Raw genomic sequence first — 25602 nt, 5'->3', positions numbered from 1 at the left:
GGCTACCTGCCCTTAGCAGCTAGGCTACCTGCCCTTAGCAGCTAGGCTACCTGCACTTAACAGCTAGGCTACCTGCACTTAACAGCTAGGCTACCTGCCCTTAGCAGCTAGGCTACCTGCCCTTAGCAGCTAGGCTACCTGCCCTTAGCAGCTAGGCTACCTGCACTTAACAGCTAGGCTACCTGCACTTAACAGCTAGGCTACCTGCACTTAACAGCTAGGCTACCTGCACTTAACAGCTAGGCTACCTGCACTTAACAGCTAGGCTACCTGCCGGCCACACACATGCCCAAGCGAGGACAAAGTACACAAGTAACTCTTGAAAGTGTTTATTGGTAACATCCTGTATTTATTCTGTTGCTAATGTTGCTTCAGGTGAAAGGGACAAGCAGGTCAGAGGTCATGTAAGGGATGGAAGAGTACCAGGATGATGCAGAGCGTAGAAAGAAAGAGGGGGTTTTAATAGTGAGAGCAAAAAAATAGGCTTAGAAAGAAGATAGGAAGGATCGTTCAGAACAGGGAGAATTGGAATGGTGAAATAGGTGTAAAGAGAGATGTCTGTGGCCCAGAGAACCTTCAGTTGTCTCTAGGAGAGAGAAGCAGACTGACTTCCAGTCATGCCTTTCACACCTCCTTCCACCCGCCTGTCTCATCCCCTCATCTCTCCCGGTCAGCGCCCACAGAGGGAACACCCAAAGAAGTGTACTTTTCCCATCCACCCCTGGTGTGTGTGGGTGTGTGTGGCCATCTACTTCAGGTCCTCCTGTCTAAAAGGGTCTGAGTCAAAGAGCCCTGCATAACACAACATGATGTCCTAAAAGTGTTATTATATAGCCTAGTACTTTTAGTGATTGTGTTGTTTCTGATGCTCTGTGGGGATTTCATATTAGTACTGTGCTACTGTTCCAGCTACAAACACAGCCTATTTAATTTTCACTGCTTCAAATTGGTCTACTAATGTGAGTGTTAAATATGCTCTGTCTATATGTAGCTATACATGTATAATATATATCTGTATTTGCATTGCTTTGTGTAGCATTTTTTTTTATTAATTAAGTTTTATGCCATCCAACACTACTGCAGCGGGGACTGGCTCTGATTGGTGATTGAATACAGAAAGTTCCAGAGACTGGCTCTGATTGGGTACAGATGGAATCTGTGACACGTGTGTGTGCACAGTCTGCTCCTGGCTGTAACAAACACACATGCGTGCCGTGATGACTCACTTAAACCCTCCCCGTAAAATGTCCCTCCAGTTTTTCACAACGCTCTGCTGGCAGACAGGCCCCAGAGGATAGGAGGGAGAAAGGGAAGGGAGGGAAGTGAGTCACTGATGCTACTCCCAGTTCTTACCACAGATAGAACAATGAGACAGATATTTCACTGGATGTAGAAATATGAAGCATCCGATTGGCATTTTCACTCTAACAAATATGGTAGTGAGAGGAAGCCCACTGGCAGGCAGTGAGAGAAGATGGAACGAGATGGATTTTGGCCTCCATTCTGCAAATCTTCTCATCGATGAAACATTTGATCTCAATAGAGTTTTCTGTTCCCAAAACTAGAATCTGTTATGAACAGAGTAGACTATGTTTTGTAGACTTTAGCCATTGCCAATGTTTTTAAAAATTGCGTTGTTTAGAAGGAGTGCGAAGTCCAATTGAGTTATTGCACACGGCCATGTCACAGAGCAGGCGTTCCCTAACGGAAATATACAGATATACGCTAGAACAGGCCAATAGGATCTTGCTAGCTCATGCTTGGCTCTGCCCACTATGACATCTGTTCCCATAGGAAACGACAGCCTGAGGTGTTTCTTGCTTTAGTGATAAAAATCTTTGCTCTTACTTTCGCTTTGACACACACACACACACACACACACACTAAAGGCGTCCGCATGCTTCCCATCTGAAACAGTGATATTATCGTTTCGGTCTTCTGCAAAAGTTTTTTCGGCAGTTTACGCACACAAAAAAATCTTCCTGAAGCAAGCCGAACTTCAGTCTCCGAAGTCTATGCCCTTTCTTTGGTGATTGGTCAACAGTAGGGATTCTTCAATGAAGTGTGTTTGTTGTCATTCAACAAGAGACAACTTGTTTTCATGCACATTGTTTTAATTAGAAAAACTGCACCAAATATCTTAGATTTAAAATTGTTCGACTAAGATCTCTACAAAAAACGTAAAAATTAATGATAACTCAAGAAATCTCAGATTAATTCTGACTATTTTGAGTTAGGGTAAACTGGCTATGGCATCTCAAAATGGACAAACAGTACTATTGCCGCTATTTTCTTGTTTTTCAAGCAAAGATCTTCTAAGGGAGTATGCGGGCACACTAGTTTGGTTTGAACTGAAGCATGCTGACTCCTTTAACTCATCTCTGTCATAGCCCACACTTACCCACAGTTGGCACGGTGTATGAGCCACCAGACAGGCTTACTTTGTAACCAAGGGACTTAAACTGTTAAACTGGCCTCTAAGAGGTGTGGTTCAGATGAGGCTAGTGGGAGAAGCTATAGGAGGACGGCCTAATGTAAGTAATGACTGGAATGGAAGAAATGGAACAGAGTCAAACATGTGGTTTCCATATGTTAGGTGTGTTTCATACCGGACCAACTAATGAGCCTGTCCTCCTATAGCATCTCAGTGCAAGAGACGTCACTAAAGCCCCTGGTTCAAATCCAGGCTGTATCACATCCGGCCGAGAATGGGAGTCCCATAGGGCGGCGTACAATTGGCCCAGCATCGTCTGGGTTTGGCTGGGGTAGGCCGTGATTGTAAATAAGAATATGTTCTTAACTGACTTGTCTAGTTAAATAAAGGTTAAATAAAAAATGTATTCCTCCTGTCGTTGTTCCTTTGTAAGTGCTTTCATTTAATTATTTTATTGTGTGAAACACTTGTACTGAAAAGCACTACACAAGGTTATTATTAATTATCTAAAAAAAAAATTCAGCACCATCTGTAATATCCCTCTTAGTGTATTTAGTGGGTGTTCATTTAAAGGAAGGACAGAAAGCTCAGAGACGTACAGTAAATACCCATGGAAGTAACAACTTCCTCTATTTTTGCTGAGTCACTAGAGTTGGTAGAGGGAAGACCACAGAAGACCTCTGCAAAAAACCTTAAATGAATTACAGATTTGAGTTACCTTAGATTCATTCTGACTATTTTGAGCCGGGGTATATTGGCAACGGTGTCTCAAGTGGGACAAACAGTACGATTGCCGCTTTTTTCTTGTTTTTCAAGCAAAGGTCTTTTAAGGGAGTATGCGAGTAACAGACGTTCACGTCGCCTAGTTGAGTTCTGCAAGGAGCAAACCGAACGTAGTATGCAGACGCCTTAAGGAGAATCAGGGGACAAGTGAAGGTGTCAGCTTTACACCTCTCCTCTAAAGTTTTGTTTTGAAGAGTCCATGTCTGGCATTCAGGGTAGAAACATCCTGTACACACACACACACACACACCACTTCCTTCCACAAACACACCGCCCAAGAGCCCTGAACGCCCAGGAGCCCTGAACGCCCAGGAGCCCTGAACGCCCAGGAGCCCTGAACGCCCAGAGAGTAAGCAGTAGAGTTGCAACTATTTTTTTTATATATATCCTGGTGGAGGATTCCTGAAATCAGGAGGGAAAAAGCGAGTAGGTAATCCTCGGTCTACGAATTATCGTTCTCTGAAATACCTGGGAATTATATGAATGTTTCCAAGCCTAGTAGAGAGTAGGGATAGACAGAGATATTAGGATAAATGGAGAGGGGGAAAGAGGGAGGAAGTCATTCAGACATAACTAATTGCAGGCAAAGGCCTAATGTACTGAATGTTAAAGAACCCGCCCCCCCCTTCCTCCACTAGTCTCTAAGGCAACCCTCCTATAGTACCCCAACTTGGCAACATGCGAGCGACTTGGCATCAAAGTTCCAAATATTTAAACTTGCAGAAACTATGTCCTGAACAACTAAACAACCACAGGGCAGGAATTAAGGTGGGATGCCTCACTACCCTAATAGTGTGTGTGTGTGTACCCCCATACGTGAGTGGTCCATAACTACAACATGAAGCAGGTCTGGAATGCAGAGGCACCAGCAGAGGAAGGAGAGAGGAAGAGAGAGGAAAGAGGGAAGAGAGGGAAGAGAGGGAAGAGAGGGAAGAGAGGGAAGAGAGGGAAGAGAGGGAAGAGAGGGAAGAGAGGGAAGAGAGGGAAGAGAGGGAAGAGAGGGAAGAGAGGGAAGAGAGGGAAGAGAGGGAAGAGAGGGAAGAGAGGGAAGAGAGAGGAAAAGAGGGAAGAGAGGGAAGAGAGAGGAAAAGAGGGAAGAGAGGGAAGAGAGGGAAGAGAGGGGAGAGAGGGGAGAGAGGGGAGAGAGGGGAGAGAGGGGAGAGAGGGGAGAGAGGGGAGAGAGGGGAGAGATGGAGAGAGGGGAGAGGGGAGAGATGGAGAGAGGGGAGAGGGGAGAGAGAGGAGAGGTGGAGAGAATAGAAAAGGGTTAGGGCAGCAGAGGAGAGGAGAGATGGGGACAGATAAAGAGTGTGAAACAGTTGTGTTGCTGAACGCACGTACCTGGAAGTTGCCAATCATGATGAGTCCTGCAGCACAGATCCAGCCGGTGGATAGGCCTGCTGTGTTCAACACACAGTTCTGATACTTCTCTATCACATGGGCATAACGTAGGAATACTATCACCATCACTGTAGAGAGAGAGAGAGAGAGAGAGTGTGTTTTTCCAATGGTTTCCAGGAAATTTGCCAGGTGACAATACTAGGGAAGGGATGGGGAAGAATAGGGAAGAAGGGGTGAAGGAGAGACTAGAGGAGTTACACTAGTGAAATGGGAGAGAGGGGGGGGGGGAGAGAGAGACCAGGTGAGTTACACTAGTGAAATAGGAGAGAAAGAAAAGGGGTACAGACCGAGGAGTCATTGCTAATGGGTTTGGCTGTCACTAATGCAGACATGCTACACTGGTCTGTTTGGGCTTCATTGTACCTGCCTAATTGAAGATAGCTGTGAGGGAAGGAAGAGTGGAGCGAGAGTGGGAGGAAGGGGAGAGAGTGAGAGGGAGGGACGACAAGAGAGTGGGAAAGAGGAAGGGGAGAGTGGGAAGGAGAGGGTGAGGTGGGTATAGAACTAGGAGCCCCTTGCATCGTGACCTCAAGCTGAGATGTCCGGGTCATGTTCATGAGGGCACGCAACAGAATTGAAAAATATATATATTTTGCAACAGAAAAATGTTTTTATTCTAATTGCACAAGCCTACATAAAAAGACTGAAACAGGGAGGCATTATCTGTTAAATCCCAATGAACAGGGTCCCGTTCCAAGGCAGGAGGTACTAGTACTGTTGAAGTAGGGCCTCCACCACAGGCTCCTTAAGGTTGGTTAGGGTTTCCTCAATGGTGGGTCGAAATACCATTGTTGCTAAACCCAGACAGGTGTCGGTATGGGTGTTGCTGTGCAAACCCTGGCTGGCGTCACTACAGGACACACACACTGTCTGGACAAAGATTGAGAACCACAGTTCTGACAATAACTTAAACATACATTATGGGACAGAAGGAATTCTGCCAGTAAACATACACCTAGGGGCAGAGTGATGTTATCAAAGAACAGACCAACAAAAGCAGCTAGCTAGAGTTCCCCTGCCGCGGGGCATTAAGCTGGGGTTTCATTGTGTGTGTGTGTGTGTGTGTGTGTGTGTGTGTGTGTGTGTGTGTGTGTGTGTGTGTGTGTGTGTGTGTGTGTGTTGCCTACGCGCATGTGTGTTCAGTGCACCCAAGTCATTTCAGAGAAGTGAGGTAAGTTACAATCATGGAAAAACAAGCAGCCTTGTCTCCAGGCTAGTAGGAAAAGGAAATGGTGCCTTATTTCTCTGTGTTCTGGTTTCTATTCAACAGAAAACACTGAGGAGAAAGAAAGCTAATTGGCGTTTACTGCATTCAATTACAGTGTCTGGTCTGTGCACTGGCTTGTTGCCTAGCTAGCAGTCTTCGTCAATAAGGTCCAGCTCTGTATTTATTTAAAAACAACAGTTTTCGTATTGAAGCCTTCAACAGTGCTTGACCCTACCATAGGCTTTTAATTCTAAAACATGTTTAAGTTTGATAATCAAATATACATTTCCCCCTGAAAACATCTGAACATCTCTGGCAGGACATTCAGTGTCATTGACGATCGCTACAGTATCCTTCTCTGAGAATACCGGTCATCCCATAATAGATTCAAAAGGTAGACACAGAATGTGTACTAACTAAAGCAATTGATGAGTAAGCACCTGCAGTGACCACCATGTTACCATGGAAGGACCTACTGTAGCACTTCTGAACAAGGTTCACCAGCTAGAAGAAAACTGGACTGAAACAGGGAGGGACTCCCTGTAAGAAAATAAAAGCTTGTTTTCATTTTGCATTGCAAAACTTTGTTATGTTTGAAATGAGTGTCCTAATGAATGACCCTGGCATTGCTTTGAAGAACATAGCTGTTGTAAATGTCCATAGCCAATACCAAATTAAACGTGCCCCAACCACAGAACATCATGTGCCTGTTTGTGTTCCTCCACCTCGCCCGCTGTCCCCACTACTCGACGGGTTGCTCTGGTTCTCTCTGAACTCAGGAAGGAGAGGGGGAACCTGAGCCATGGCTTTGAGCCAGACCCACCCTGTATTCGAGAGAATGCTGCACCTCAACCGATGGCGGGCACAACAAACACCTCAGATGATTAAGATTGCATAATTCCATTAGATTATCAAATAGTTTGAAAACCCTTCTGTAAACTTTTAAATGATATTAAACTCCACAGTTGATATTTTCCAGTGATGAAGACATGGATGTCTCATGGTGTGGTGAGGTATGCAAAAATGGGTCAACTTTGGGCACTTCTATCTTCTGAATGTTTTGCCATTCAGATCCAGTCACTTTCTAACCACTTCTTCCATGGGCAAATATGTATGGAACGTTATGTTTAAATCAAAAGGGTTGCAGTCAAAAAGTACAAATGAAATGACACATTCTCTAAAAACTCAGCTGCTACACACCCTAAAAAAGTTTTGATCTAAACTAAAGCAATGTTTCTCCTATTCATTAAGACCCTCTATAGCTCCCTCTCCTCGTTTTCTACCCAATATGGAGTGATTGGCTATTGGTGTTCTCACGTCAGAGCTAAGTTAAGTTAAGCAATCTCGGTTCTCTGTGGGGTCAAGTCAGAGCTAAGTTAAGTGAAGGAAAGTGCTTTATCGAGGCTCCGGGAGGGACAAATGTCCTGGGCTACGTCCCAAATGGCACCATATTTCCTACATAGGGCCCTGGTCAAAAGTAGTCCACTCTGAGTAGTGCACTGTAGGGAATAGTGTGTCATTTGGTTCGCAGTCCTGAACTAAAATGTCATGTTCAAGGGATAGTTCACCCAAATTACAAAATGACATATTGGCTTCCTGACCCTATAAGCAGACCATGGACAGGGTATGACAGCAATTCATGCTTTGGTTTAGTTTCCCTGGCACTGATTCCACATGACCAATATAAGCATTTGTTCAAATCATCCATAAGTATCTCAAATTGATTCTGAAGCTCCACTGAGTCACTAATCGTTGAACATTCGTGAAAAATGCCAATATGGGTCCCATGACTTGAATTAGATTTGTGCAACAAATGCTAAAACATTAGCATGTGGAAACAGTGCCAGAGAAACTAAACCTTTTTGGATGAACTACCACTTTAAACTTAGTAAGTCACATTTACGTTATTTGTGATGGTGAAATACCAAACTCCCCGACAGTCAGTATCAGTCAGCTGGGCCAGCCACCCTTCCAGTCTGTATCAGTCAGCTGGGCCAGCCACCCTTCCAGTCAGTATCAGTCAGCTGGGCCAGCCACCCTTCCAGTCCGTATCAGTCAGCTGGGCCAGCCACCCTTCCAGTCCGTATCAGTCAGCTGGGCCAGCCACCCTTCCAGTCAGTATCAGTCAGCTGGGCCAGCCACCCTTCCAGTCAGTATCAGACAGCTGGGCCAGCCACCCTTCCAGTCAGTATCAGTCAGCTGGGCCAGCCACCCTTCCAGTCCGTATCAGTCAGCTGGGCCAGCCACCCTTCCAGTCAGTATCAGTCAGCTGGGCCAGCCACCCTTCCAGTCAGTATCAGTCAGCTGGGCCAGCCACCCTTCCAGTCAGTATCAGTCAGCTGGGCCAGCCACCCTTCCAGTCAGTATCAGTCAGCTGGGCCAGCCACCCTTCCAGTCAGTATCAGTCAGCTGGGCCAGCCACCCTTCCAGTCAGTATCAGTCAGCTGGGCCAGCCACCCTTCCAGTCAGTATCAGACAGCCGGTGTTCTCGTTTTCTTGTAGCATACAACAAGCATGTAGGCTACTATACTATATCATAACAATTCAAATGTACAAGTGGAGTAAGCTATGAACGTTAGAGTACTAAAATGGAATTCTATTTTACACAGTCAAGTTCAACAATATAGGCCTCCTACTGGGGTGCAACGGTAAAACCGTTAACTGCTTGATCTTGTGCAGTGCAAACACTTGCCCGGAAAAGTCAACCCTCGGCATCTATAGGGTTGAATTATAACACAAATTTGCAGTCGAAAGTTTCCAATAGTTAACTCAACATCCAAGAGGAAAATAATTAGCGAGCTAGCAAGTCCAGCAAGGTTTGCAAGTAAGAAGGCTATGCATATTTACAAGCAATGTGTGTGGATCGATTTGTTTCCAAATATATTATATGTTTTATTATTAACCGTTACGACATGCATTTGTCAGCTAAATTCCGCTTTTATTCTGTATCACCCAACTCTCATTTATAATAAGTCTGGTTTATAATGAGGGGGATATAACTAGATAAACTGGAAGGAAACATCTCTTTTTCAGGACACTGTCTTTTCACAATTAATGAACATGCACCTGTGGAACTTTCGTTAAGACACTAACAGTAGGCAATTAAGGTCACAGTTATGAAAACTTAGGACACTAAAAGATGCCTTTCTTCTGACTCTGAAAAACACCAAAAGAAAGTTGCCCAGGGTCCCTGCTCATCTGCGTGAACATGCCTTAGGCATGCTGCAAGGAGGCATGAGGACTGCAGATGTGGCAAGGGCAATAAATTGTAATGTCCGTACTGTGAGACGCCTCAGACAGCGCTACAGGGAGACAGGATGGACAGCTGATAGTCCCAACAGTGGCAGACCACGTGTAACAAAACCTGCACAGGATCGGAACATCCGAACCTCACACCTGCAGAACAAGTAAAGGATGGCAACAACAACTGCCCGAGTTACACCAGGAACACACAATCCCTCCATCGGTACTCAGACTGTCCACAACAGGCTGAGAGGGGCTGGCCTGAGGGCTTGTAGGCCTGTTGTAAAGGCAGGTCCTCACCAGATATCAGCGGCAACAACAAACCTACCGTCGCTGGACCAGACAGGACTGGCAAAAAGTGCTCTTCACAGACGAGCCGCAGTTGTGTCTCACCAGGGGTGATGGTCGGATTTGCGTTTATCGTTGAAGGAATGAGCGTTACACCGAGGCCTGTACTCTAAAGCGGGATCGATTTGGAGGTGGAGGGTCCATCAAGGTCTGGGGCGGTGTGTCACAGCATCATCGGAATGAGCATGTTGTCATTTTTATTTTTTTATTTATTTAACCTTTATTCAACCAGGTAGGCAAGTTGAGAACAAGTTCTCATTTACAATTGCGACCTGGCCAAGATAAAGCAAAGCAGTTCGACACATACAACAACACAGAGTTACACATGGAGTAAAACAAACATACAGTCAATAATACAGTAGAAAAATAAGTCTATATACAATGTGGGCAAATGAGGTGAGATAAGGGAGGTAAAGGCAAAAAAAGGCCATGGTGGCAAAGTAAATACAATATAGCAAGTAAAACACTGGAATGGTAGATTTGCAGTGGAAGAATGTGCAAGGTAGAGATAGAAATAATGGGGTGCAAAGGAGCAAAATAAATAAATACAGTAGAGAGTAGAGTAGAGGTTCAGAGATTTTTGTAGTTCGTTCCAGTCATTGGCAGCAGAGAACTGGAAGGAGAGGCGGCCAAAGAAATAATTGGTTTTGGGGGTGACCAGAGAGATATACCTGCTGGAGTGCGTGCTACAGGTGGGTGCTGCTATGGTGACCAGCGAGCTGAGATAAGGGGGGACTTTACCGAGCAGGGTCTTGTAGATGACCTGGAGCCAGTGGGTTTGGCAACGAGTATGAAGCGAGAGCCAGCCAACGAGAGCATACAGGTCGCAGTGGTGGGTAGTATATGGGGCTTTGGTGACAAAATGGATGGCACTGTGATAGACTGCATCCAATTTATTGACTAGGGTATTGGAGGCTATTTTGTAAATGACATCGCCGAAGTCGAGGATCGATAGGATGGTCAGTTTTACAAGGGTATGTTTGGCAGCGTGAGTGAAGGATGGTTTGTTGCGAAATAGGAAGCCAATTCTAGATTTAACTTTGAATTAGAGATGTTTGATGTGAGTCTGGAAGGAGAGTTTACAGTCTAACCAGACACCTAGGTATTTGTAGTTGTCCACATATTCTAAGTCAGAACCGTCCAGAGTAGTGATGTTGGACGGGCGGGCAGGTGCAGGCAGCGATCGGTTGAAGAGCATGCATTTAGGTTTACTTGTATTTAAGAGCATTTGGAGGCCACGGAAGGAGAGTTGTATGGCATTGAAGCTCGTCTGGAGGTTTGTTAACACAGTGTCCAAAGAAGGGCGAGAAGTATACAGAATGGTGTCATCTGCGTAGAGGTGGATCAGAGACTCACCAGCAACAAGAGCAACATCATTGATGTATATAGAGAAGAGAGTCGGTCCAAGAATTGAACCCTGTGGCACCCCCATGGAGACTGCCAGAGGCCCGGACAACAGGCCCTCCGACTATCAGAGAAGTAGTTGTTGAACCATGCGAGGCAATCATTTGAGAAACCAAGTCTATTGAGGATGTGGTGATTGACCGAGTCGAAAGCTTTGGCCAGGTCAATGAATAAGGCTGCACATTATTCATTCTTATCGATGGCAGTTAAGATATCGTTTAGGACCTTGGGCGTGGCTGAGGTGCACCCATGACCAGCTCTGAAACCAGATTGCATAGCGGAGAAGGTATGGTGGGATTCGAAATGGTCGGTAATCTGTTTCTTGACTTGGCTTTAGAAGACCTTAGAAAGGCAGGGCAGGATAGATATAGGTCTGAAGCAGTTTGGGTCAAGAGTGTCGCCCCCTTTGAAGAGGCTGCTTTCCAATCTTTGGGAATCTCAGATGATACGAAAGAGGTTGAACAGGCTAGTAATAGGGATTGCAACAATTTCGGCAAATCATTTTAGAAAGGGTCCAGATTGCCTAGCCCGGCTGATTTGTAGGGGTCCAGATTTTGCAGCTCTTTCAGGACATCAGCTGAACGGATTTGGGAGAAGGAGAAATGGGGAAGGCTTGGGCGAGTTGCTGTGGGGGGTGCAGTGCTTTTGACCGGGGTAGGGGTAGCCAGGTGGAAAGCATGGCCAGCCGTAGAAAAATGCTTATTGAAATTCTCAATTATAGTGGATTTATCGGTGGTGACAGTGTTTCCTATCCTCAGTGCAGTGGGCAGCTGGGAGGAGGTGTTCTTATTCTCCATGGACTTTACAGTGTCACATAACTTTTTTGAGTTGCAAAAAGCACATTTCTGCTTGAAAAAGCTAGCCTTGGCTTTTCTAACTGCCAATGTGTATATTGTTTTCTAGCTTCCCTGAAAAGTTGCATATCACAGGGGCTGTTCGATGCTAATGCAGAATGCCACATGATGTTTTTGTGTTGGTTAAGGGCAGTCAGGTCTGGAGAGAACAAAGGGCCATCGGTAGCAAGCTAGCATAGGATGGAGATCTGTTTTTAGCCACCTTGTGCGTTTCCGTCGGTAGATTAGTGGGGTTCCGTGTGGTAGAGGGGATCAATCCAATTGGCAAAATAGATAAAGTTAGTGACCCAAGAAAAATTGTCCGATAGACCTATTCAGATAACAGCCGGTAAGATAGCTAACGATTAGCGGGCCGCAGATCGGCGTTCAGGTAACGTCGCGACGGAGGGGCCAGTTGGATAACTCCCTAACTAACGTCGGTAGTCTAGTTGTGAAGGTCCGGTGTGACTCCGCATCGACAACGGGTTCGGACAGGTGAATGTAGCCCAGGAGTGGCTGATGGAACTCTTCAGCTGGCTAGCTCCGGAATAATTGATGTTTGCTCCGGGATCGATGTAAGCCAATAGTCACACGGAGATAGCAGCTAGCTAACTGCGAGGTCCATGTGTAAATGTCCAGAGCTTGCGGTTGAAATATGGAGAGATATGGAGAGAAAAATAGCTCCGGTATGTTCTGGTCTGAGTCTCGTTGTACAAAAGCTAAAGGATAGCTGATGACAACAAACCGTGGTTAGCTGAATACTAACGTTAGCCAGTGAATTGGCTAGCTTCTGGCTAGCTTCTGGTTAGCTTCTGGTTAGCTTCTGGTTAGCTTCTGGTTAGCTTCTGGTTAGCTTCCGGTTAGCTTCCATTTCAGATTTGAGGTAAATAATACTTTTTTTTGTGAGGCAGGTTGCAGGAGAGTGTTTTGAAGTTAAGTTTTTGGAAAAGAAAATATATAAGATAGGCAAATATTTTTGTAAATATACACTGCTCAAAAAAATAAAGGGAACACTAAAATAACACATCCTAGATCTGAATGAATGAAATATTCTTATTAAATGCTTTTTTCATTACATAGTTGAATGTGCTGACAACAAAATCACAAAAATGATCAATGGAAATCAAATTTATCAACCCATGGAGGTCTGGATTTGGAGTCACACTCAAAATTAAAGTGGAAAACCACAATACAGGCTGATCCAACTTTGATGTAATGTCCTTAAAACAAGTCAAAATGAGGCTCAGTAGTGTGTGTGGTCTCCACGTGCCTGTATGACCTCCCTACAACACCTGGGCATGCTCCTGATGAGGTGGCGGATGGTCTCCTGAGGGATCTCCTCCCAGACCTGGACTAAAAGCATCCGCCAACTCCTGGACAGTCTGTGGTGCAGCGTAGCATTGGTGGATGGAGTGAGACATGATGTGCTCAATTGGATTCAGGTATGGGGAACGGGCGGGCCAGTCCATAGCATCAATGCCTTCCTCTTGCAGGAACTGCTGACACACTCCAGCCACATGAGGTCTAGCATTGACTTGCATTAGGAGGAACCCAGGGCCAACCGCACCAGCATATGGTCTCACAAGGGGTCTGAGGATCTCATCTCGGTACCTAATGGCAGTCAGGCTACCTCTGGCGAGCACATGGAGGGCTGTGCGGCCCCCCAAAGAAATGCCACCCCACGACTGACCCACCGCCAAACCGGTCATGCTGGAGGATGTTGCAGGCAGCAGAACGTTCTCCACGGCGTCTCCAGACTGTCACATGTGCTCGGTGTGAACCTGCTTTCATCTGTGAAGAGCATAGGGCGCCAGTGGCGAATTTGGTGTACTCTGGCAAATGCCAAACGTCCTGCACGGTGTTGGGCTATAAGCACAACCCCCACCTGTGGACGTCGGGCCCTCATACCACCCTCATGGAGTCTGTTTCTGACCGTTTGAGCAGACACATGCACATTTGTGGCCTGCTGGAGGTCATTTTGCAGGGCTCTGGCAGTGCTCCTTCTGCTCCTCCTTGCACAAAGGCGGAAGTAGCGGTCCTGCTGCAGGGTTCTTGCCCTCCTCCACGTCTCCTGATGTACTGGCCTGTCTCCTGGTAGCGCCTCCATGCTCTGGATACTACGCTGACAGACACAGCAAACCTTCTTGCCACAGCTCGCATTGATGTGCCATCCTGGATGAGCTGCACTACCTGAGCCACTTGTGTGGGTTGTAGACTCCGTCTCATGCTACCACTCGAGTGAAAGCACCGCCAGCATTCAAAAGTGACCAAAACATCAGCCAAGTAGCATAGGAACTGAGAAGTGGTCTGGTCACCACCTGCAGAACCACTCCTTTACTGGGGGTGTCTTGACATAAAAAATGTGAAATAACACATATGGAATCATGTAGTAACCAAATCAAAATATATTTTATATTTGAGATTCTTCAAAGTAGCCACCCTTTGCCTTGATGACAGCTTTGCACTCTCTCAAACAGCTTCATGAGGTAGTCACCTGGAATGCTTTTCCAACAGTCTTGAAGAAGTTCCCACATTTGCTGAGCACTTGTTGGCTGCTTTTCCTTCACTCTGCGGTCCAACTCATCCCAAATCATCTCAATTGGGTTAAGGTCTGGTGATTGTGGAGGCCAGGTTATCTGATGCAGAACTCCATCACTTTCCTTCTTGGTCAAATAGCCCTTAGACAGCCTGGAGGTGTGTTTTGGGTCATTGTCATGTTGAAAAACAAATGATCGTGGGACTAAGCGCACACCAGATGGGATGGCGTATAGCTACAGAATGCTGTGGTAGCCATGCTGGTTTGGTGTGCCTTGAATTCTAAATACCATCACACCAACTCCTCCATTCTTCACGGTGGGAACCACACATGTGGAGATCATCCGTTCACTTAGGGAAAATCTCAGACCAAAAGGACAGATTTCCACCGGTCTAATGTCCATTGATAAGTAATGACGGACTGTCATTTCTCTTTGCTTATCTGAGCTGTTCTTGCCATAATATGGACTTGGTCTTCTACCAAATAGGGATATCTTCTGTATACCAACCCTACCTTGTCACAACACAACTGATTGGCTCAAACGCATTAAGGAAAGAAATTCCACAAATAAACTTTTAACAAGGCACACCTGTTAATTGAAATGCATTCCAGGTGACTACTTCATGAAGCTGATTGAGAGAATGCCAAGAGTGTGCAAAGCTGTCAAGGCAAAGGGTGGCTACTTTGAAGAATCTCAAATATATTTAGATATTTTTTTTAAAGTGGTTACTACATGACTCCATGTGTTATTTCATATATTTGGTCTTCACTATTATTCTACAATGTAGAAAATAGTACAAAAAACTAAAACTCTTGTATGAGTAGGTGTCCATACTTTTGACTGGTACTGTATATTAAACCAGAAAAAAAGTTTAATTTTATTTGGGACTTACTGAGTCTGGCTTTAAAAGCAACTACAGCCAGCCAGACGACCTTAAATAGCAGCGGTCATCAAGCCTCCTCTCCCCTGAGTAGGGTAGGGACACACACAACTATGAACACACAGTCATACACAGACACAAAGCAGAGCTGGGGTGGCTGTCTGATGCTTGGCATTACGTCCGGCCGCCCTGGCCCACAGTGGATAACACAGACACATGCATGCCCAGGGCTGTGCGTCAACGGAGTGGGCTCAGCCACAGCTGGGAATCATTGACTGGAGCAGTTTGAGTCTAACTGCCGACACACACAGGGCACGACACGTGCACATGATGTATGAGTTCTAGGGCTGTTAAAAATTCCAACATTTTATCAAGTTTATCGCAGGATTTGACTAATCATGATCAATCGCAAATTCAGAATTTGCTCAAATTGACCTGTAATTTAAGACTATACAAAAAGCATTACAATAATATTGACATCATGATTTTGTCCAAAGAAAGTCAGCAAAAATCAGGTACATTGACAAAGCACACTTTTTTTATATCTCAAAGTCAACTTGTGACATTGCATCATTTTTAGCTGTATAGATTGTATATAGTAGATATGTATTTGATGTTCAGTGTATTTTGAAAGTTTTTTTGCAACAAAAAAAATGTATATTACAAAAAGTTAACTTGAGTTAATTGTTTAACTCCGACAACCCAGATCAGTTCATGTGTGTAGACAGACACTCACCCATGAAGGATCCAGCGCTGCAGATGAGGCTGAAGAAGCAGCTCTCTGGAGGAAGAGTCCCACATTTACTGTAGAAGGAAACAGGACAACGCAGTTCAAAAGACCAATTAGATTACGGGCAAAAAAAATATTTTAAAAGACAGTGTCTCTCTGTGTGTGTCAGCCTTTTCTCAATTGGGTAAAAGTCTGTCCTCTTCTCAACTCCTCCGTCCTCCTCTCATCTGTGACACGAAAACGGATAAGTGTTCGACATATGGAGTGTCAATTTGTTAACAGGTGAACAAAGGAGTTTGCTCATCTCCTCGATTGCCTCCTCTGGCGGAGGATTCTCAGGTGTATCCAACCGTTGAAGAATTTTGAAGTCAACCACACCTACTTTGAAACAGCTATTGTTTTCTCGGAGGGGAAATGCATGTAGACATTTATAAATGATACGATACTTATTTATCCTTTTGTCTATAAAATGACTGCCACATCTAGTTAAAAAATGTTATACTACATTTGATGCATTTTACAATTCCATCTACAGTGTCTCAGACAGGTCTTCCGAGTGGTGCAGCGGTCTAAGGCACTGCAACTCAGTGTTAGAGGCGTCACGACAGACACCCTGGTTTGAATCCAGGCTGTATCACAACCGGCCGTGATTGGCAGTCCCATAGGGTGGCGCACAATTGGCCCAGCGTTGTCAGGGTTTGGCCGGTGTAGGACGTCATTGTAAATAAGAATTAGTTATTAACTGACTTGCTAAGTTAAATAAAGATTAAAATGTAAAAATCAGACCCCTTGACCTTTCCCTCATCAATCTACACACAACACCCCATAATGACAAAGCAAAAACAGGTTTAGACATATTTGCACATTTATTTTAAAAAAGTAACTGAAAAGAATTCAGACCCTTTACTCAGTACTTTGTTGCTGCAACTTGGCAGCAATTCTTCAAGTCTTCTTGGGTATGACGCTACAAGCTTGGCACACCTGTATTTGGGGAGTTTCTCCCATTCTTCTTTGCAGATCCACTCAAGCGCTGTCAGGTTGGATGGGGAGCGTTGCTACACAGCTATTTTCAGGTCTATCCAAAGATGTTCAAATCGGGTTCACGTCCAGGCTCTGGCTGGGCCAATCAAGGACATTCAGAGACTTGTCCTGAAGCCACTTCTGCGTTGTCCTGGTTGTGTGCTTAAGGTCGTTGGTCTTGTTGGAAGGTGAACCTTCACCCCAGTCTGTGGTCCTGAGCGCTCTGGAGAAGGTTTTCATCAAGGATCTCTCTGTACTTTGCTCCATTCATATTTCCCTCGATGCGGACTAGTCTCCCAGTCCCTGGCTCTGAAAAACATCCCCACAGCCTGGTTCTCCCACCACCATGCATTACCGTAGGGATAGTGCCAGGTTTCATCCAGACGTGACACTTGGCATTCAGGCCAAAGAGTTCAATCTTGGTTTCATCAGACTTGAGAATCTTGTTTCTCATGTTCCGAGAGTCTTTTGGTGCCTTTTGGCAAACTGAGTGGTGGCTTCCATCTGGCCACTCTACCATAAATACCTGATTGGTGGAGTGCTGTAGAGATAGTTGTCCTTCTGGAAGGTTCTCCCATCTCCAGAAAGGAACTCATGAGCTCTGTCAGAGTGACCATCAGTTCTTGGTCACCTCCCTGACCAAGGCCCTCCTCCCTCATTTGCTTATTTCGGCCGGGCGGCCAACTCTAGGAAGAGTTTTTTTTCCATTTAAGAATTTTTTTGCTTCGTCATTATGGGGTATTGTGTGTAGATTTCTGAGGAAAATGTTTTATTTAATACATTTTAGAAGAAGGTTGTGACGTAACAAAATGTGGAAAAGGTCAAGGCGTCTGAAAACTTTACAAAGGCACTGTATGTAAACACTTGATGAAACAAGGAGAGTAATTTGTTTGTTTCCTCGCCGTCTCAATTACCTTTGACCTTTTTCCCAAAAGAGGCAAGGAGAGGATGGAAGAAAGGATGGGAGGAATCAGGCAGCTCCAATTGGGAAAAGGGCCGAGTGTCCTTCTCTGCTATAGCATAGCATTTGACCTTTCACCTACTCTCCAACCCTTCCTAGAAGGGTGAAGGGGGAAACCAGCTCTTGTCGGGGTGAGGCAATCAGTCATAATACCTGCCTGCGAGCTTCCACCTGTCTGCCTGGTCCCGTCTCCTGTTAAGACCAAGCCCTCTCAGCTGACTGGACCTCGCCACTGTCTCAGAGACACACACTTAAAGAGCATGCAAGCGCACACACCCAACCCTTTCTCTCATTCACAGGTCGATTATAGAACCATGAAACAGTAATTGCAACTTCTAGAGGTAGGAGCCAGTTATCCTGTAAGCTTTTTCAATACCATATAATATATTTGGTCACAATTTCTATAGAAACCATATATTTACATTCTTTAACAGTTCTCTGAAGTTGAAGGCTCTGGGGATGGTAGAGGCTAAACAAAGCACACGTCTCTTAATTATCTCAACCCCCATCGGAAAACTGACTCCTCTTTTCTGGGGAATTCCTGTGTGTGTGTGTGCGTGTGTGCGTGTGCGTGTGTTCCACGCACACACAAATCTGAGCCGTCAATTATTTTAAGAAACAGGAATCACACACGCATACGCAGACACACACACACCGGAACCGAGAGAAACAGAGAGCGACAGAGATAGAGGAAAGGAGGAGACAGAGGGAGAAAGAATGAGGAAAGGAAAGAGAAAGGGGTGGTGACATGAAAGCGAGAAAGAGGGGTAGACAGCTATATATCAAAGAAGAAAACAGCAAACATATATAGACTACCATTCAATGGTTTGGAGTCACTTAGAAATGTTCTTATTTTTGAAAGGTACATTTTTTGCCCATTAACATAAAATTGATCAGAAATACAGTGTAGACATTGTTAATGTTGTAAATGACTATTGTAGCTGGAAATGGCAGATTTTTTAATGGAATATCTACATATGAGTAGAGGCCCATTATCAGCAACCATCACTCCTGTGTTCCAATGGCACGTTGTGTTAGCTAATCCAAGTTTAACATTTAAAAAAAGGCTAACTGATTATTAGAAAACCCTTGTGCAATTATGTTAGCACAGCTAAAAACTGTTGTTCTTCTGATTGAAGCAGCAATAAAACTGGCCTTCAAAACACCAGTCTCTACATCAACAGTGAAGAAAGAAGATGCTGGCCTTCGAGGCAGAGTTGCAAAGAAAAACCCATCTCTCATAGAGTTCTTTTTATTGGCCAGTCTGAGAGATGGCTTTTTCTTTGCAATTGCCTAGAAGGCCAGCATCCCGGAATTGCCTCTTCACTGTTGACATTGAGACTGGCGTTTTGCAAGTACTAGTTAATGAAGCTGCCAGTTGAGGACTTGAGGGGTCCGTTTCTCAAACTAGACACTAATGTACTTGTCCTCTTACTCAGTTGTGCACCGGAGCCTCCCACTCTTTCGATTCTGGTTAGGGCCAGTTTGCGCTGTTCTGTGAATTGAGTACTACACAGCGTTGTACGAGATCTTCTGTTTCTTGGCAATTTCTCGCATGGAATAAGCCTTAATTTCTCAGAACAAGAATAGACTGATGAGTTTCAGAAGAAAGTTAATTGTTTCTGGCCATTTTAAGTCTAATCAAACCCATAAATGCTGATGATCCAGATTCTCAACTAGTCTAAAGAAGCACAGTTTTATGCTTTTTAAAAATCAGCACAAAAATCAGCTGTGCTAACATAATTGCAAAAGGGTTTTTTAATGATCAATTACATTTACATTACATTTAAGTCATTTAGCAGACGCTCTTATCCAGAGCGACTTACAAATTGGTGAATTCACCTTCTGACATCCAGTTAGCCTTTTAAAATTATAAACTTGGATTTGCTAACAACGTACCATTGGAACGCAGGACTGATGGTTGCTGATAATGGGCCTCTGCATGCCTGTTGATATTCCATTAAAAAAAATAATAATAATTTTTTGCCGTTTCCAGCTACAATAGTCATTTACAACATTAACATATATTACAAAGTGCTTTTCTTTCAAAAACAAGGACATTTCAAAGTGACCCAAAACTTTTGAGTGCTAGTTTACATGATCAAATACAAAATCTTAGAATCAACTATTAAATACTACTAAAACCCACTGGATTCTCCAATGATATTGAATGAACTACAGGACAAAATACAACACTTCAACTCAAAAAGGCCTGTGGAGTTGATGGTATCCTAAATTAAATAAAATATACAGACCACAAATTCAAATGGGCTATACTCTAACCTCATCCTCAGCTCTGGGATATTCCCCAATATTTGGAACCAGGGACTGATCACCCCAATCCACAAAAGTAGAGACAAATTTTACCCCAATAACTACCGTGGGATATGCGTTAACAGCAACCTTGGGAAAATTCTCTGCATGATCATTAACAGCAGACTTGTACATTTCCTCAGTGAAAACAATGTACTGAGCAAATTGGCATTTGCATACAAACTAGAGGTCGACCGATTATGATTTTTCAAAGCCGATACCGATTATTGGAGGACAAAAAAAAAGGCCGATACCGATTATTCGGCAGATTAATTTATTTGTAATAATGACAATTACAACAATACTGAATGAACACTTATTTTAACTTAATATAATACATCAATAAAAATCCATTTAGCCTCAAATTAATAATGAAACATGTTCAAATTGGCGAGGGCACTAGAACAGTCTGCAGCACCCAGCCTCAACCTACTAGAATTTGAAGTCAAATGTCTGTTTGCTGATGATCTGATGCTTCTGTCCCCAACCAAGGAGGGCCGACAGCAACACATAGATGTTCTGCACAGATTGTAAGATCTGGGCCCTGACATTAAATCTCAGTAAGACAAAAAAAAGAACGTGTTCTAAAAAAGGTCCAGTTCCCAGGAATACAAATTCCATCTAGACACCATTGCCTTAGAACTAAAAATACACTGCTCAAAAAAATAAAGGGAACACTAAAATAACACATCCTAGATTAATGAAATATTCTTATTAAATACTTTTTTCTTTACATAGTTGAATGTGCTGACAACAAAATCACACAAAAATTATCAATGGATATCAAATTTATCAACCCATGGAGGTCTGGATTTGGAGTCACACTCAAAATTAAAGTGGAAAACCACAATACAGGCTGATCCAACTTTAATGTAATGTCCTTAAAACAAGTCAAAATGAGGCTCAGTAGTGTGTGTGTGTCCTCCACGTGCCTGTATGACCTCCCTACAACGCCTGGGCATGCTCCTGATGAGGTGGCGGATGGTCTCCTGAGGGATCTCCTCCCAGACCTGGACTAAAAGCATCCGCCAACTCCTGGACAGTCTGTGGTGCAACGTGGCGTTGGTGGATGGTGTGAGACACGATGTCCCAGATGTGCTCAATTGGATTCAGGTCTTGGGAACGGGCGGGCCAGTCCATAGCATCAATGCCTTCCTCTTGCAGGAACTGCTGACACACTCCAGCCAAATGAGGTCTAGCATTGACTTTTATTAGGAGGAACCCAGGGCCAACCGCACCAGCATATGGTCTCACAAGGGGTCTGAGGATCTCATCTCGGTACCTAATGGCAGTCAGGCTACCTCTGGCGAGCACATGGAGGGCTATGCGGCCCCCCAAAGAAATGCCACCCCACACCATGACTGACCCACCGCCAAACCGGTCATGCTGGAGGATGTTGCAGGCAGCAGAACGTTCTCCACGGCGTCTCCAGACTGTCACATGTGCTCAGTGTGAACCTGCACTACCTGAGCCACTTGTGTGGGTTGTAGACTCCGTCTCATGCTACCACTCGAGTGAAAGCACCGCCAGCATTCAAAAGTGACCAAAACATCAGCCAGGAAGCATAGGAACTGAGAAGTGGTCTGTGGTCACCACCTGCAGAACCACTCCTTTATTAGGGGTGTCTTGCAAATTGCCTATAATTTCCACCTGTTGTCTATTCCATTTGCACAACAGCATGTGAAATTTATTGTCAATCAGTGTAGCTTCCTAAGTGGACAGCTTGATTTCACAGAACTGTGATTGACTTGGAGTTACATTGTGTTTAAGTGTTCCCTTTATTTTTTTGAGCAGTGTACTTGAATCAGTTAAAGAACACATTGCTCTTTTTGGTTGTGAGGTATCCCTCCGCGGCGGAGGGATACATCAGAGGTGAGGATTTACAGATTTACTCCTGTGAACACCTGGGTCAAGGCTGGGGTCCGCCCCTATATATAGACCCCATGGCCGTGGCACACATTCTCTACATAATTTTTGATGCGCCTCTAGCACCGTAGAGGATTGATCCAAATAGCTCACATAACCGTGGTTTCAAACGTAACCTTTTATGTTTCACCATATTGAATCACTCCAATATATTGCTATACCCGTACCAGATTAGTTGGCGCTAGAGGGACCTTGCCAGCCAGAGGAAGTCCCACCACTGGACCGAGATGCAGGAAGGGGAAGGGGGGGGTCCCGGCACAGTCCCCAGAAGGGGAGGCGACGCACAAGACCGCTGAACCAACCGCAGAGAGAGCTGCCGCATTTACCCGATAGTACCAAGCAAAGGTGCAAGAGGACGCCCAGAGGGCCGCAGCACTTTTATCAGCGAGGGGCACTCCTCTCAGTAGAGCCCAGGACGCAGTCACACCTCGTGTTGAATGGGCCACCACAGATCCCAGCACTGGCCTGCCAGCCAGGCGGTATGCTGTCATAATCGTTTCCACGACCCAGTGAGAGCCTCTGCTTTGATAGCCCAGGACTCACTCACCATAGCAGACAAAGAGCTGATCTGTTGTTCTCACTGACCGTGTCTGCTCCACATAGGCAGCCAGTGCCCTCACAGGGCACAGCATGCCGGATGGAGGCCCAGACTCCCCCACCACTGCCGGGGGGGGTCGTAAGAAGACAGGATCAAAGGGATGCTCACATGCCTGTCTGACAGAACCTTCAGGAGGAATGAAGTGTTGGGGCGGGGAGATATACTCCTCCCCCCGGGGTCCACCCGGTAGCACTCAGTACTTACTGGAAGAGCATGGAGCTCACCCACCCTCTTCATGTAAGTAATCGCTACCAAAAAAGCCACCTTCATAGAGCAATGTTTCAGGGATGTAGACTCCAACAGTTCCCAGTTTGCCATTGAGCGGGTCCTAGCTGGACGCAGGAGACGAACCCCCTTCATAAACCTGGAGACCAAGGGATGGCGCCCCTCTGGCCTGTCCATCCACCCCACATGGCACGCAGATATAGCAGCCAAATACCCTCAGTGTAGAGGCTGTGAAGCCCTCATCCAAGTGAGACTGCAGGTATTGGAGGCAATACTGCACTCCGCATGACTCGGGCACAACCTCAATACCAGTGCACCATGAGCAGAACAACCACCAGTGGAACTGACATGCCACGGTTGTAGCCGGGGTGCCATTGTATTCTGCATGGTGTTCATTACACCCTCCTGTAGTCCTAACATGGACCATTGGTGCCATTCAGTGGCCACGCCTATAGACTGAGGTGGTGCGGCCTCGGATGCCACAGAGTTCCCCCGGCCTGAGACAGCAGGTCCAGCCCGGACCAATCGTGAGCCAGAGCATCCAAGCCCAGAGGCCCTGGTGGCTCCGACATGGAGTACCACAACATCAGGAACATCAACAGGAACATGGAAATATGCATCCCTCAGGTCCAGTGTCACAAACCACTGGATACAGCCTACAATATGCAGGCTGGGGACAGCATGTGGAACCTCAGTACCTTTAGGTACCCATTGAGTTTGCAGAGGTCCAGAATCAGTCGAAACCCTCTCTTTTTGGGACCACAAAAGAAGTGGAGTAGAACCTACCTAGAAGTTCTGAACTCTCGATCCTGCGGATGGCACCCTTGTCCAGGAATGAAGAGATCTCCAGCTGCAGGGTTTTCTTCAAGGGGTCAGCCACTGTGGTAACACGAAGGCCGGCATCATAATTGGAGTCAGTACCCCTTGAGCATTGTGGACAACACTCATGGGGACTCCACACACTCCTCCCACTTTGCCCTCTGAGACCAGGAGAAGCGGCCGAGGCCGGGGAAGGGTGTGACAGGGGTCCTGCCAGGGCCCGCCTTTTCGTTGGTGCCCCGAACAACTTGGGCCCCCAGGCACATCCCTATGGCGGTTGACAGGTTGTTCCACTGCACGCTGTGCCCCTTCCTGCTGTCATTCCTCAGCACGAGGCGATGGGGCAGGAGGAAGGCGATGGTCTGTCTGCCTTGGACCCGGAGCCTGTGGTGGTGATGAACCGTCTCAGGGTCTCCCAGTCCATCCGAAACTTATCGGTCTGCTCCAGAATGTCATTAACCCCTGTGGTGATGGGGAGAGTGGCAAATGTGCACTGGTGAGCAGCTGGCAGACGGGATTGGGCCAGCCAGAGGTGGCGCCAGGAGGTAAGCACCTGCGCCATGGCCCATCCGTTGGAGTGGGCCACAACTCTGGAACAGAGAAAGCAGACGAGACCTCTCCATCGCTTCCCGAAGGATATCCTCTGTTCCCCCCTGCAGCCGGGGCAACAGAGTCTGCAGATAGGCCTGCAGCAGTATGGCCATGTTGGTAAGGTGGCCAAGAGAGCAGAGGGACCCATATGTGGCTTTCAAGTCTGCATCAAATACTCTGGTGGTCCTGGCTTCAGTCGCAGGTTCCGCACTAAATCTTCTGGTCCGGGAGGACCATGGCAGCTATCATGGTGTCCATGGTCGGGTAATCCCGGAGGCCGAGTTACTCTGAACCCACCACATAACTCCATGGTCCAGTCTCTGATGTGAGTCAGAAGTGCCCCTGGCAGAGGCCCAGCGCTCCTGCAAGGCCTCGCGGAACTCAGCAGAGATGGGGACAGATGGAGTCATCACTGTCCACCAGTTTGAAGTCCAGTGCAATGGCTACCCAAGTGAGTAGGCCCCTCATAGCCTCGATCCGCTGGGGACAATGAAGCCCCACCGCCAGCTTCTGATGGCCTGTCAGCCTGGAAGCCCCGCTCACGGTGGTGAACAGTGCCAGCATCGTCCCCCAGGAACAGCCTATCACTGGCCAACAGGGAACAGCTGTTGTTGCCATCGAAGCTATCAACCTTCTGATGCAGGGCATGCGGCCTCCGTTCAAGGTGATCCCAGCAGTTTGACTCCTGCCCTCATCCAGGACTGGCAGCAGATGGGCTCTGCCTGCGGTGGCTCCAGACTCACTTCCTGGGAGGGGATCTGGGCCCAGTAGAGGGACTCACGGCTCGTTGGCACACCACTCCTGAGGGAGGGAGCTCGTCCCCAGCCTGAGCGCTAGCCTGGCCGACCCACTCGCACATGGCCTCCAATTTTACCAGGTTTAGGCGTTCTGAGAACACCACACAAAACAGGCATCCAGTAGAGTGCTCCACAGCCCTCTCCACATGGCTCAAACCCAGGCAGCGCATACACGAGGTATGCAGATCTCCAGGGGGATGCCACCATCACACCTGTCAAAGGGAAGCCATAAGCTCAGCCAAGCCAGCAAGGCCAAGGAGCATGGGGTCAAACACCCTGAGAGAGCTTATGTCGTGACCTGCTTGGAGGAATAGGAACCCGGTGAGGGATAAATTACCCAGTATCTCTGCGAAAAACAGGGAAAAACTGGAAAAAGAACCTTGTAGGGTAATTAGCAGAGACAACATGTTAAGCAATTCACAACACACAGAACAAGCCAGTCGACAAGTTGTGTAAGGTAAATACAGTTTGTGGCAGCAAGAGCCACCAATATATTAAAGGATGCACACAGAGTCGTAGTGTATCGCTAACCAAACACAAGCACGACAAACC

General features: G+C 46.1%; 1 protein-coding gene across 2 annotated transcripts in view; it reads right to left on the bottom strand.

The window, feature by feature from the left end:
* Positions 1 to 25602, bottom strand: part of LOC135511191 (transmembrane protein 150A-like) — a 47779-nt gene that overhangs the window by 5976 nt on the left and 16201 nt on the right. For both annotated transcript variants that reach the window (XM_064932813.1, XM_064932814.1), the window contains 2 exons: positions 15807 to 15874; positions 4559 to 4686 (listed from right to left, as the gene is read on the bottom strand). In XM_064932813.1, coding sequence (XP_064788885.1) covers positions 4559 to 4686; positions 15807 to 15874 — 196 coding nt within the window. The remainder of the gene's footprint in view (positions 1 to 4558; positions 4687 to 15806; positions 15875 to 25602) is intronic.

This window comes from Oncorhynchus masou, chromosome 23 (assembly GCF_036934945.1).
Source record: "Oncorhynchus masou masou isolate Uvic2021 chromosome 23, UVic_Omas_1.1, whole genome shotgun sequence".
Classification (NCBI taxonomy): domain Eukaryota; kingdom Metazoa; phylum Chordata; class Actinopteri; order Salmoniformes; family Salmonidae; genus Oncorhynchus; species Oncorhynchus masou.
This window is presented reverse-complemented; position numbering and strand designations above follow the sequence as displayed.